Consider the following 12,246-nt stretch of genomic DNA (forward strand, 5'->3'; position numbering starts at 1 on the left):
GGAACCATGACAATGGTGGAACAGTACGGAGCAAGAGTTAAAAAGCCATGCACATGAATTCTACATTTCGATTCTTGGACATGTTGAAGGGGGAATTTACAAGGCCTCATTTAGCTAGTCTCTCAGATTAGAAAAGTATTTTGTAGATGTGTGTGTTTTCCAAGAAGTGCTGCAAGCAGCAGCTGTGTAGGAATTGAGCGGCTGCTGCCCACACCAGGCTCCTCTTTTGGCAATGAGGGAGGAGGGAAGACTGGGTTTCATATTAAGCGGCAGTACTCGTGATGAACAAATGCTTCCTTCCCCTGGCACCACATTTTTTAAAAAACGAGTAAGTAGCAGCTACTGTTTGCGCCCAGTTCATTTCCAACTCTGCCCGTATGATACAGAACGCCGAGTAAGCAGCAGTACAGGTTGGCTGCTCTGTAACCCAATGAGCTCCACTCCACAGGATGCCGAATGTACCAGGAACCCAGATTATGTGAAGAGAACATCTGGATGAAAGGCAGAGGTCTGGGTGTAAGCCCGTCCCATGCCAAGAAGCTTCCCCAGGGTGGGGATTCTAAACACTAGCTAAATATAACTCTCAAAAACACTAAAAAAAACCCTAAGAATAATGTAACTTTGAATATATTTACAGGATGAAGAGAAAGGAGAAACTCTGGACACTGTGGAGGATTCCAGCTCCAGCCCTGTAGCAGTAAAAATGAACCAGAGAGGCAGGCAGTCAGTCTGCCAGTCTCTTATACACAGGGTGCAGATCATGAAGAGAGCTGAGGCACAGGTGCAGCTCAATGGACACTACTCGCAAGAACTCTCCAGTCTCAGGCGCATGGTGCGCATGTCTACCCCAGTGGAATGCACATAGGGTCCAGCACTCAAAGAAGAACCGTTCTTCCTCAAAATACAGGGAAGATGCTCACCAGTGCTGTATCTGCATACCTTGGACACCTGCCTCTCAACCAGGGTTAAGAGGCTTGCACAACAATTATCGCTGGCTTGCTACTAAGGTTACAACAGGGACAGCATCTGGGATAACCCAGGTGTGCTGAACGGATATGTCTGACAAAAATCATCAAAAACCTCATGAGCGAAATCACCATCTCACTACTCAACAAAGCTAGAAGCCAAAACCACCACCTGAAACAAATGAAGTGGCTCTCTGTTACTCACTTCCCTAGACATCTCTCTTCAGGACCCTCATACCTGGAAAGAGCATCAACCTCTCCAAATCTCAGCTGGAATGGCTCTTGTTACGATATTGAAAAAGACAGACAACATACTTATTACCTGTAGCAACTGAGCAATGTGCTACTGGAGTGAGTAATGCTATCCCCTCTCCCAGCACTGCCTAGAAAACATGAAACCCTCTCCCCACCTATAGTACCTAATAATAGGAGTGTAATCATTAGGAGCAAGGAGCCCCATGCAGCAATACAGATGAAGGGGAAGAGAACGGAGGGCCTCTCACAAACATATGTGGTGGGAGTTCAAAAGGAACAGAGTAAGAGGACCATACCAGGTAGTGTGCTAAGGAAAATGTGATCGAACAATGAGAATTTCAAGCATGTGTAATGTGAAAGAGACCTGGAACAATTATCTGACAAGACAGCAAAGCAAGTGAAAGGGTGAAGTTGGAACCCATATAAACAGGCAAGAGTGACAAAGCAAAAGGTACTGAAGAGGAGGTACCAAAACAGACAGCAAGATCACCACATTCCATAGTCAAGAGTTCATGCAGGAACAGCACCTCTCAACCCCTTCCTGATGGCCAGTCATCTGCACCCTCCTGCTCAATACATTTATATATTGTATACCCAGTTACATTTTGGTCTGGAATTACAGCTCATACCCTGATGTATCCATGATAATCCACAGACACGGGTTTAGGAGAGAGGGGCACATTTAGTCAAGAGATACCGGAGTGCGTATTCCCCTGTAAATGTGCAATGGGATTTACAAACATTTTGAAATGCTTGCTTTGAGTAGTTTCTGTTGTCTACGAAGTGATTTTGTTAATTTAGGAGCACCTGTCTCAGCCTCACAGCAGGGACAGAGTAGGATTAACCTGTGCTGTAAAACATGAGCTAATAATAAATAATACAGGGCTCATTTCTTATCAACAGCATCTTATTAAACATTCTCAGGGATTTTAAATTTCAGAAGTTGGTTATTCTGCTCTAATCCAAATCTAGAGCCATCCAGAAGAGTCTGAAAGGGGAGTGCTTAGATTCATGGCATTCAATGGAAACAACCTTCTCCAGTCCTGCTCAGCCACAGCAAACGTCCCAGTTTCTTGTCTGGTGACATAATGAAGGATTTGAAATGAAAACAGACTTCTCCTCTCAGCCTATTACTCCATCATGCTTTCATTCTCTGCCCCCTTTTATTTCCTCCCTTGGAAACCATCTTGAGCACCCACCCTCAAAGATAATCTTAGATAATACCAGCACACTTAGATTAGGCATATCTAAACTGTTCCTGTTTTGGGGGCACATGTTGAAGCCATTTAATGGCTTATCCTTACCCTTTAAGATCTTGAAGGAGTCTCTGCAATGGAATCAGGAGACAAGACTAGGCAAACCCCTTCAGCATAGTCATTACAAGCAAATCCTGCTGCACAAAGGGGTAATTTTAGCACCTCAGCAGCGCTGTGTGCAACTGATCCTACTTCACAGTTCACTATCATTACCAATCAGCAAGGAGTTCCACAGCTAAGCTGAGGGCCTGCAAGCCTCTACAGTACTGAGCAGCAGTTAATTTCCCACTAGTCTGCAAAAATGAATAGGCAGCCAGAATCTATTAACATGTTAGCAAAGGAACACATGTTAGAGGGGATAACCGAGACAGAGACAGATGCTGTGCTGGAGACAGATTCACAGAGGTTAGGCTTCACTGATCAGAGGGCAACCTCATCAACAGGGACCAGAAATAACAGAAATAAGATAATTACTACAGAGCTGGTTGCAAGGACAGACTTTTTTCACCATCTTCCCTGAAGCACAAAGAAAGAGTAATTTGTTAAAATAAGAGAAACAGTGAGAAGTGTTTAATATCAGCAAACAGCACACAAAGCCCAATGAGAAAGAGGAGACTGTACAGCTGGACACTGCCACTGGCTGCAGTTACATTGAGAGCCCAGTGGGATGTTCTATGGAAATACCCAGACCACAAAACAGTGTTTCACCATTTGTACTCACACAAAAAGAGACTAATATGTTTGTTCCCCAATAGTTCTCTGAAATCTAGTGGTATCTTAAGAATGTTAGGGATGTGCTGATGTTTAGAGCTGGTACATCTCAATCACTGGCTGTTTACCACAAGAGCAACAGCCAAAAAAAAAAAAAAAAAAAAAAATCTCCCACCTCTATCTGGAAAGGTGAAGTGTCCCTCATGGCTTTCATCGGTCTGAGAATTTGTGGGGTACTCGGAGGATCCAAGCGTGGATCATGTACTCTCACCATCTGTTACTACATCCCCCTTGCATCTTTTCTAAAATGTTAGTGCAACAGTTACAGATACCCCTACTGGGCCTGTACCAATCAGCTCCTCCAGCTGCATAGTTAAAAGCATGTTATTGATCAATGCACTGTTTCCTCTTCATTGCCGTTTCTAACTAGGTGTCTTTCCCCCACCCTCCAGAAGTGGCTGAGGCAGCATATCAGATTCCAGGACGCAAGCAACCTGTAAACAAACTGAGCATTCAAGCCAAGCTGCGCTATCAGAAGCATTACCCACTTTTACAGGACAGCTACAATAAACCTTTCAGAAAGTCCATCCACCAATGTCAAATTTCAGAAGAGAAAACAATCCATCCCACCACAGCATGGCACTTGCTTCTCAGGAGAGGCTTTATAGTTTGCCTCAAGAGGACTGACAGCTGGACTGAGGTTGTGACAAGCTAGCGGCACACTAACACGTAAAAAAGCAGTAACGGTGAGTACATCCAGCTCACAATGCCAATCTCAGAGGCCGAGTGTGAAGAGTGACCCCCCTCCTGTTCTCTACATTACCCTCCCAAAAAAGGAACAGGGAAGACTAAAATATATGCTTTCCCAGATTTTCTAAGAATTTAACTTCTTCCAGGAAAAGAAACTATAAAACTTGCAAATCCAAATGGACATTCTTTACACATCCCTTCAATACCTTAATCTATCTGCTCAAAGCTTTTAAAGCTGTGTGGTTTGGAGGCCAAGCAGCAGGGAGAGGAGAAAAGTTACACAAGCAATTATGCACTAATGGTGCATTTAGTCCCAATATTGGGAATTTGTTTATGGCAGGGTTTAAAGTATTGCTGAAAAACTCAACAATTAAGAACTCTTCTCACCCTCCTCTCAATATAAAGAGGATAATTTAGTCAGTTCCATTGCAGCTGTCTCTGTAGAAGGCTTGCTCTGTAACTGTTGCTTTGTTCACTGGAGTTCATCCACAAAGATCCCTAGCCCAGCTGAGCTGCTGCTTGCTGTAGGAGGACAAATGCGAAAGTCTGTGGAAGTTGTGTGAAATGGGGCAAATGAAGACCATTTCATAGGGCTTCCAGCTCTCACGTACCAGTGATTGGGGTGGGGGGGAGGAGGAGAAGGAGTGTCACAGCATTCAAAGGTCCTGTCTACACTGGAAGCATAGTGGTATTTTGTATCACCCCCAGGAAAAAAGCATAGTTTTTGAAGCCTTAGCCCATGCATTTAAACACTTCAAATAACCACATCAGAAGTTTGAGGCTCATAGGTCAAAAACCCATCCTATTATCTCCCTGCCCCCTCCACTTTTAAACTTGAACTAGCTTGCTAGGACAACTGGAATGGCCTTAAATAAGAAGGATGTGGAGTATTTTTTGTGGGGTGGGAAGAAAGGGGTGTTTTGAGGAGTTTCATCTCACCACAACCCTCTACCTATGGCATGTTTAATCAGCTCCAGTCCTCAATATGAAGAGTCCTTTCTGAACATAGCTCCCTTGGCTACTAATATGGAATGTGATCATTTGGCCTTAGTGTTCCTTTCACACATGACTAATACCTTTAAACAGTGCCAGTTTTAGTCACTAGTTACTCAGTGATTATGAGAAAGGCAATTCTGATTACCTCAGCATTTACCCAGAGCACTTCTGGGAACAGCATGCAGAGATTTACCCACCCTACAGGGAGATGTGTTGTAGAAGGAAGCCATACAAATTTAACATTTTCACTAAGGCAGCTACTTTGTCCTATTAGGAAAGACAGCACACACCATATACCCCCATTGCTATAATTTGGAATGGGCAGCCATCTCTCACTGCCACCTTGTCAGTGCTACTGAGGAAAAGCAGACTCTCTCCCCAGAAGTCTCTCAGGTGTCAACAAGTACTGTCTGTAACAATCGTAAGTCAAACCATAAGGAAAAGCCCATATATTCATATACCTTGCGATTCCCTCCCTATATTCTCTGCTAATTCCTTGAAGATCACTATTTCCCACAGACAAGTTTTCCTAAAAGTTTATCTAAGTTATTTGGCCCTTGTTAAGGGCTATATTAAACAGGACACTTAACATGAGAACCCAAACTTCTAAGGTGTATTAAGAGCAGTTAAGCAGAGCCATGAAGTGGAGGGAATACAAAGAGGCAGAAGAGAATGGGCTGCATGAGACATCAGATCCAAGCAGCAGAAAAAAAAAAAACAAAGACGAAGGAGTAAAGGTGTTACACACAAAGAGCCAAGCAGGGCGTACTCAGAAATCGGGTCCTCCTGCCACCAGGCTTGAACGTCACCTGCTCAGATGCACAGTTAAACTTCGCACAGCCTGTGATAAAACAAGAGGGAAGAACAGAGAAAGGAGAGGAGAAGAGACAGAACACAACTACAAGATGTTAGCAACTTGAGGTTGGATGGGTGAAATGCAGTAACACAGCACACAAGAACAAGCCTCAAGACGTGGAGTAGGGGATATGTACACAGTACAAGGAACAAGGACTCTTCCTCCACTCATAGGTCAAATTTGTTTGTTTTTTACTAAAAAACAGTGCTACCTTCCAATACCTAATCCATTAGGAATAAGGCTGCACTCCACAGGTGAGTCTAAATCCTGGCAAAGGCATTCTCTCAATTACATAAGACACTGCACAACTTCAGGACACAGGAAGTTACAGATTAGTAGCCCCAATATTTCCGAAACAGGTTAGTGGAGAAGGGGAAGAGAATCCTCAGAATGAAAAGTTTCTGAAGGAGCGGCTTTCCATCTTCCATTCTTTTGCTTGTTGATCTTTTTTTTCTATCAATGTCTACATTTTACTCCACACTGTAATTCAGACAAAACACACCAGCAGCTTCTTGACACTGCTGCATTCAACTAGTCTCATGGGAACATTTACAAATTTAAAATATTTGTAAAATAGCTTATAGGGAAAAATCGAACAATTGTGAATCACAGAAATGAATAAAGGAATACACAAATAGACCAACAATCCCTAATGAGTGGAAGAAAGGAGGCCCCCAAATACCAAGCAGAGCCTTCCAGAGACTAGTTAAAGCTCTAATAGCTTAGCAGAAGGATAAATGCCCAGTCTGAGGGCTACAAGGAAAAGAGTGCTATTAACTACCCCCTTCCACTGTGTGCTCATATTTTACATCCCTATCCCCAGAATTTTTTGGCCAAAATAACTGCAGAGTTAGCTGCATTTTCTGAAGGATTTTTTTCACCGTCTTCAGGTTTTTCTAACCTTTCAGTGCTGCCATTAGAGCAGAAGGGGCAGTATGTTACCCCTTTATTACCTCACCTCTAATTTTCCCAACCTGAAAACTTAGAAATCTAACTGCAAATAGTGTACTAGGCCTCACAAAGAGACAGACTAACACCCTGATCAGTCTCTAAGCACAGGCCATACCCTGAAGTCAATCCACTGTATTTTGAGGCTGAGAACTCCCTAGTATAAGACTTAGCATTAATTCCATAGAAGTTCTTACCTTGGCCTGGTGCAGAAAGGCTTGGTACCGAAATAGCACCATCACTGGTAAAGGCAGAGTAGAGATTCTCACTAGAAGGAGATGGTTTAAGGGGCTGTAACAGATGGTTTTGTCCAGTCTCTGGGACGTTTCCAGGAGGATGAAGGGTCTGCTGGGGGGGCAAGACTGAAGGGGCACTCTGAGAAGACAGGTTACCTATAAAAAGAAATAAGAATCAGGACACGGGACAATATAGATATTCAGCTTCCCCACTTCACCTCAGAGGCTTTTCTACTGTTCCCATTGGACAGAAGGAAGTGTGTCTAGAGCTGATGAATGCTTGGGAGTTTTAGCAGGAAAAATCTGCAGTGAGTAAATTAGAACTAAAATCCATCACTGGGAGAAACTTGTAGGAGTGATAAGGGAGAAATGCTGAGACTGTACGATCAGCAGGAAAACCCAAGGAAAGGGTCTTTATCCTTTTACAAGGATTCTTATATCTAGATTATCATGCCTTACCAAGGCTACAGAGGTGACTTTGCCATTGCTGAAAAAGGAGCCAGAAGTGGAATTTGGAATAACTGGTTTTTAGAAAGGCCTCTAATTACAGCCCTGTTCTGCCTCACTATGTGTCAAGATAGCTCATCCATTGCACGTAAGAGCAGAATTAAGCAGTGCAGGTGACGGATCATGAGGAGAAAAGGTATCATTACTTTGACAGATGCCAGTCTATTACTGAGAATCTTGTTTTGAAAGCAAAAAGACTGCTTTACAGTAGTTTTAGCTTGTCATAAATATAAAGGGAAGGGTAACAACCTTTATGTATGCAGTAACATCAAATCCCTCCTGGCCAGAGGTACAGAATCACTTATGTGTAAGGGGTTCATCAGTTCAATTAACCTAGTTGGCACCTGACCAGAAGGACCAATGGGGGAAAGAAGGTACTTTCAAATCTGCGGGGGAAGTTTTGTTTGTGCTTTTTGTTTTGTTCCCTCTCCGGACAAAGAGAGACCCAGCTCCTAAAAAGATCCTGAACTGATACATCTAAAATTACAGGAATTGTAAGTAAAAGCAAGGAAATGTGTTAGATTATCTTTTGTTTTAGTGTGTGAATTTTCCCTATACTAAGAGGAAGTTTTATTCCTGTGTTTTGTAACTGGGAAGCAGTGTCCAGAGGGGAGTCCTCTGTGTTTTCAATCTTTTTATTTACCCTGTAAAGTTATCTTCCATCCTGATTTTGCAGGAGTGATTCTTTTCCTTTTTTTTTTTTATAAAATTCTTCTTTAAGAACCTGATTGATTTTAAGTGTCCTAAAAACCAGGGATTTGGTATGTGCTCACTTTGTTAATCTCTTGTCTGATATATTATTCTCAAGCCTCCCCAGGAAAGGGGATGAAGGGGTTTGGGGGGATATTTTGCAGGAGGTAGGGCTCCAAGTGGCCCCTCCCTGAATGTTTGTTTAAATCACTTGGTGGTGGCAGCAATACTGTCCAAGGACAAGGAAAGGAATTTGTGCCTTGGGGAAGTTTTTAACCTAAGCTGGTGGAACATAAGCTTAGGGGGTCTTTCATGCAGGTCCCTACATATGTACCCTAGAGTTCAGAGTGGGCAGGGAACTCTGACATAGCTCATTCATTGGTATGGAGATTCATCTTCTGTTCTGTGAGCCCTTTACATCAGAATACACCGCTCACATAACACTCCCCAGAGAAGATATGACAGCAGGGATTTTTGCATCTCATTCTTAGAATAGTGAAATATTTAAACAAGTCTTTGGGAGTGTCATCTATAAATCTGATCTTTTAAAAAAAATAGTTTGGTGTTATCATGTGAGAAGCTGACAGCACTGGAGATTGAAAAATCCTACTTATCCACAAAAGAGATATAGACAGTGCAAGCTTTCCCAAAATACCCTGCCAATGCACTACAACCTTGACCTGGAGGCACCTCTTCTGTCAGTAAAATGGACAATGGATACTGAACTTCCATTCAATCCTTGGTCTTCGCACTGCGATACTAACAGGCAGGCCAAGTAATGCTAAAATTGCTCGGTGCACCATGAACCCATTTCACAAAGATCACTGATGCAGTTTGTGGAAAGAAAATTCACTTGCTGAAGATACATGCCCTGCCGTGTCCTGTGGACTCTGCAGCCAGAACATAACAGCCACTTCAACAAATATTTCCATTCACAACGCTGGCCTTCCCATATTGATGTGCTCAATGGCATTCAAGGGGTTTTAAGAGGGATTTTCGCATGTGCTGGGGAAGGAACTGATTTTCATGGACCTATTTCTCTGACTACTGTTGTTAGTTAGGAAAACTGTTGTGTGTTTTAATAAGAATGGCTTCCCTCATAATCCATCTTTTTCCTCATTTAATCCTGTAATTATATGAAATGCTTAATTTGTGACACTGCAGTCACTTCCACAGCAGACTGACGTCAAAAATGAGATTATAATATCGAGACGAGATGCTGTGCTGTTAAGCACCTATTAAAAGAAAATAAAAGACATCTGCAACAGCAGTCAAAGGAACAGAAATACCACCAAGTACAGTTGTCTACTGCAACTTTAGCTCCACTGTGAAAGTCCATCTTTAAATGTGACGAGAACAAGCAGGAATTAAACAGGAGGGATCAAGAGGTCCTCCTAAAAATAAGTTTGCCTGGCTGTTTCCCTATGCTTTAGAATTCATCCTTTGACACTGGAATCCCCAGCTCTTGCCAGCAGAAGCACTATGACTGGTCTCTACAGAATGCATACCTATAAAAATCAATTAAGAGTGCAACTACGGTTTTGAAAATGCTCTTCCAAGAAAGACAATGTATTTGAATTCTAATCTTAAAATTAGGGCTGTCGATTAATCACAGTTAACTCACATGATTAACGCTAAAAATTAATTGTGATTAATCACAGTTTTAATTGCACTGTTAAACAATAGAATACCAATTGAAATGTATTAAATATTTTTGGATTTTTTCTAAATTTTCAAATATATTGATTTCAATTACAACAGAATACAAAGCGTACAGTGCTCACTTTATATTATTTTTTATTACAAATATTTGCATTGTAAAAATGGCGAAGAAATAGTATTTTTCAATTCACCTCATGCAAGTACTGTAGTGCAATCTCTATCGTGTAAGTGCAACTTACAAATGTAGATTTTTTTACATAACTGCACTCAAACACAAAACTATGTGTGAAACTTTAGAGCCTGAAAGTTCACTCAGTCCTACTTCTTGTTTAGACAATCACTAAGACAAACAAGTTTACATTTGCAGGAGATAATGCTGCCAGCTTCTTATTTACGTCACCTGAAAGTGAGAACAGGCGTTCGCATGACACTTTTGTAGCCAACATTGCAAGGTATTTACATGCAAGTTATGCTGAACATTCATATGCTCCTTCATGCTTTGGCCACCATTCCATCCTGATGATGCTCGTTAAAAAAATAATGCATTAATTAAATTTGTGACTGAACTCCTTGGGGAGAGAATCAAATGTCTCCTACTCTGTTTTACACACATTCTGCCATATATTTCATGGTATAGCAGTCTCGGGTGATGACCTTGGGTGCAGATTTGACAAAGCACAAAGAAGGTACCAATGTGAGATTTCTAAAGATAGCTACAGCACTGGACCCAAGGTTTTAGAATCTGAAGTGCCTTCCAAAACCTGAGAGGGAATAGGTGTAGAGCATGCTTTCAGAAGTCTTAAAAGAGCAACACTCTGATGCAGAAACTACAGAACCAGAACAACCAAAAAAGAAAATCAACCTTACTGCTGGTGGCATCTGACTCAGATGATGAAAACGAACATGCATCAGTCTTCACTGCTCTGGATGGTTATTAAGCAGAACCTGTTATCAGCATGGACGCATATCCTAGGGAACAGTGGTTGAAGCATGAAGGGACATGAATCGTTAGTGCATCTGGCACATAAATATCTTGCAATGCCAGCTACGTAAGTGCCATGCAAATGCCTATTCTCACTTTCAGGTGATACTGAAAACAAGAAGCAGGCAGCATTATCTCCTGCAAATGTAAACAAACTTGTTTATCTGAGTGGTTGGCTAAACAAGAAGTAGGACTGAGTGGACTTGTAGGCTCTAACTTTTATATTGTTTTATTTTTGAATGTAGTTATTTTTTGGACAATTCTACTCTTGTAAGTGTAATTTTCATGATAAAGAGATTGCACTATAGTACTTGTATTGGGTGAACTGAAAATACTATTTCTTTTGGGTTTTTTACAGTGCAAATATTTGTAACCATAAATATAAAGTGAGCACTGTAAAAAGTGAGCACGTTGTATTCTGTGTTGTAATTGAAATCAACATTTGAAAATGTAGAAAATATCCAAAACTATTTAAATAAATGGTATTCTGTTATTGTTTAACAGTGCGATTAATCAAGATTAATTTTTTTAATCACTTGACAGCCCTACTAAAAAAAACAAAGTGGCCAGCGAGACTACAAAACACCATTAGTAAGGGTTATAAGAACAAGGCCATTCTTCAAGACCAGACTGAGAGGAACTTAGAAGACTCATATGCTGTGCAAAAACAGTGAGATGTACAAACCCAGATGAGACTCTCAGTGAGTCAGATTCCTCAGAGACAGGCAAGAGATCACCTCAACCAACCACCCCATCAATCTGTGGGTTGAGGGTGTCCCATGATCTATTGTAAAAAGAGTTAAGGCAGAATCAAAAGGTGCTAATAAACCATCTGCCCTGCATGTCACATTGGTACCGAAACCTGAGGGTGCCTTACCTAGCAGCTGAGGGCTCTTATTACCCTGGGAGCTGCTGCGACTGGATTTGCTGCCTTTTCCTTTAGTAGGTCTCCTCCTCCTCCCTGAGAGAGGAGCAGCTGGGGGGATGATTACTGCAGGGGGAACCTTTCCCAGTTTGGTGTACAGCAATTCAATCTCTTGCTTCTGACGACTCTGCAGCTCCTGGATCTCTTTATAGTGCCTAAAGAGTTAAGAGCATGAATAAGAACTTAACAGTCCTGTCCCACCCCACTGAACTGCTCTCTTTCTGAGGGTGGAAAATCTTGGCCACAATTAACAAGCTGGATGCCCATGACACACACAAAAATCACTTGCTCCATTCCCCTTATAGAAATTGTAACATTAGCTAGAATTCTGATGTACAGTTTGCCTGTTATAGCATAGTAATGATAAAGCCAGGAAGGGGAGCGAGGGTAGATCATCAATAAGGTCTGGAGCTTCAGCATAAACACTGTAGGGCTGGCAAGATTCACACTCCCTTTCCCAGACATGAGGGCTTTGAAATTTCCACTAGGCTTGGTATCGTCTCAGAG

General features: G+C 41.8%; 2 protein-coding genes across 15 annotated transcripts in view; one reads left to right on the top strand and one right to left on the bottom strand.

Moving 5' to 3' along the window:
• Positions 1 to 6,923, top strand: part of RAD52 (RAD52 DNA repair protein) — a 51,486-nt gene extending 44,563 nt beyond the window's left edge. The window contains exon 13 of one of the 2 annotated variants that reach the window (XM_078849868.1): positions 3,618 to 6,923. The gene's annotated coding sequence lies outside the window, so the exon portion shown is untranslated. The other variant, XM_078849866.1, reaches the window with a different exon arrangement.
• The window catches only part of WNK1 (WNK lysine deficient protein kinase 1), a 170,987-nt gene that overhangs the window by 3,702 nt on the left and 155,039 nt on the right, over positions 1 to 12,246 (bottom strand). For 5 of the 13 annotated variants that reach the window (XM_073320396.2, XM_073320367.2, XM_073320443.2 and 2 more), the window contains 4 exons: positions 11,692 to 11,894; positions 6,935 to 7,129; positions 5,682 to 5,774; positions 2,951 to 2,992 (listed from right to left, as the gene is read on the bottom strand). In XM_073320396.2, the coding sequence (XP_073176497.1) occupies positions 2,951 to 2,992; positions 5,682 to 5,774; positions 6,935 to 7,129; positions 11,692 to 11,894 (533 nt within the window). Of the gene's footprint in view, positions 1 to 2,252; positions 2,298 to 2,950; positions 2,993 to 5,681; positions 5,775 to 6,934; positions 7,130 to 11,499; positions 11,599 to 11,691; positions 11,895 to 12,246 lie in introns of those variants that run through there. The other 8 variants (XM_073320462.2, XM_073320417.2, XM_073320466.2 and 5 more) reach the window with 6 other exon arrangements.

This window comes from Lepidochelys kempii, chromosome 1, assembly GCF_965140285.1.
Source record: "Lepidochelys kempii isolate rLepKem1 chromosome 1, rLepKem1.hap1, whole genome shotgun sequence".
Lineage (NCBI taxonomy): Eukaryota > Metazoa > Chordata > Testudines > Cheloniidae > Lepidochelys > Lepidochelys kempii.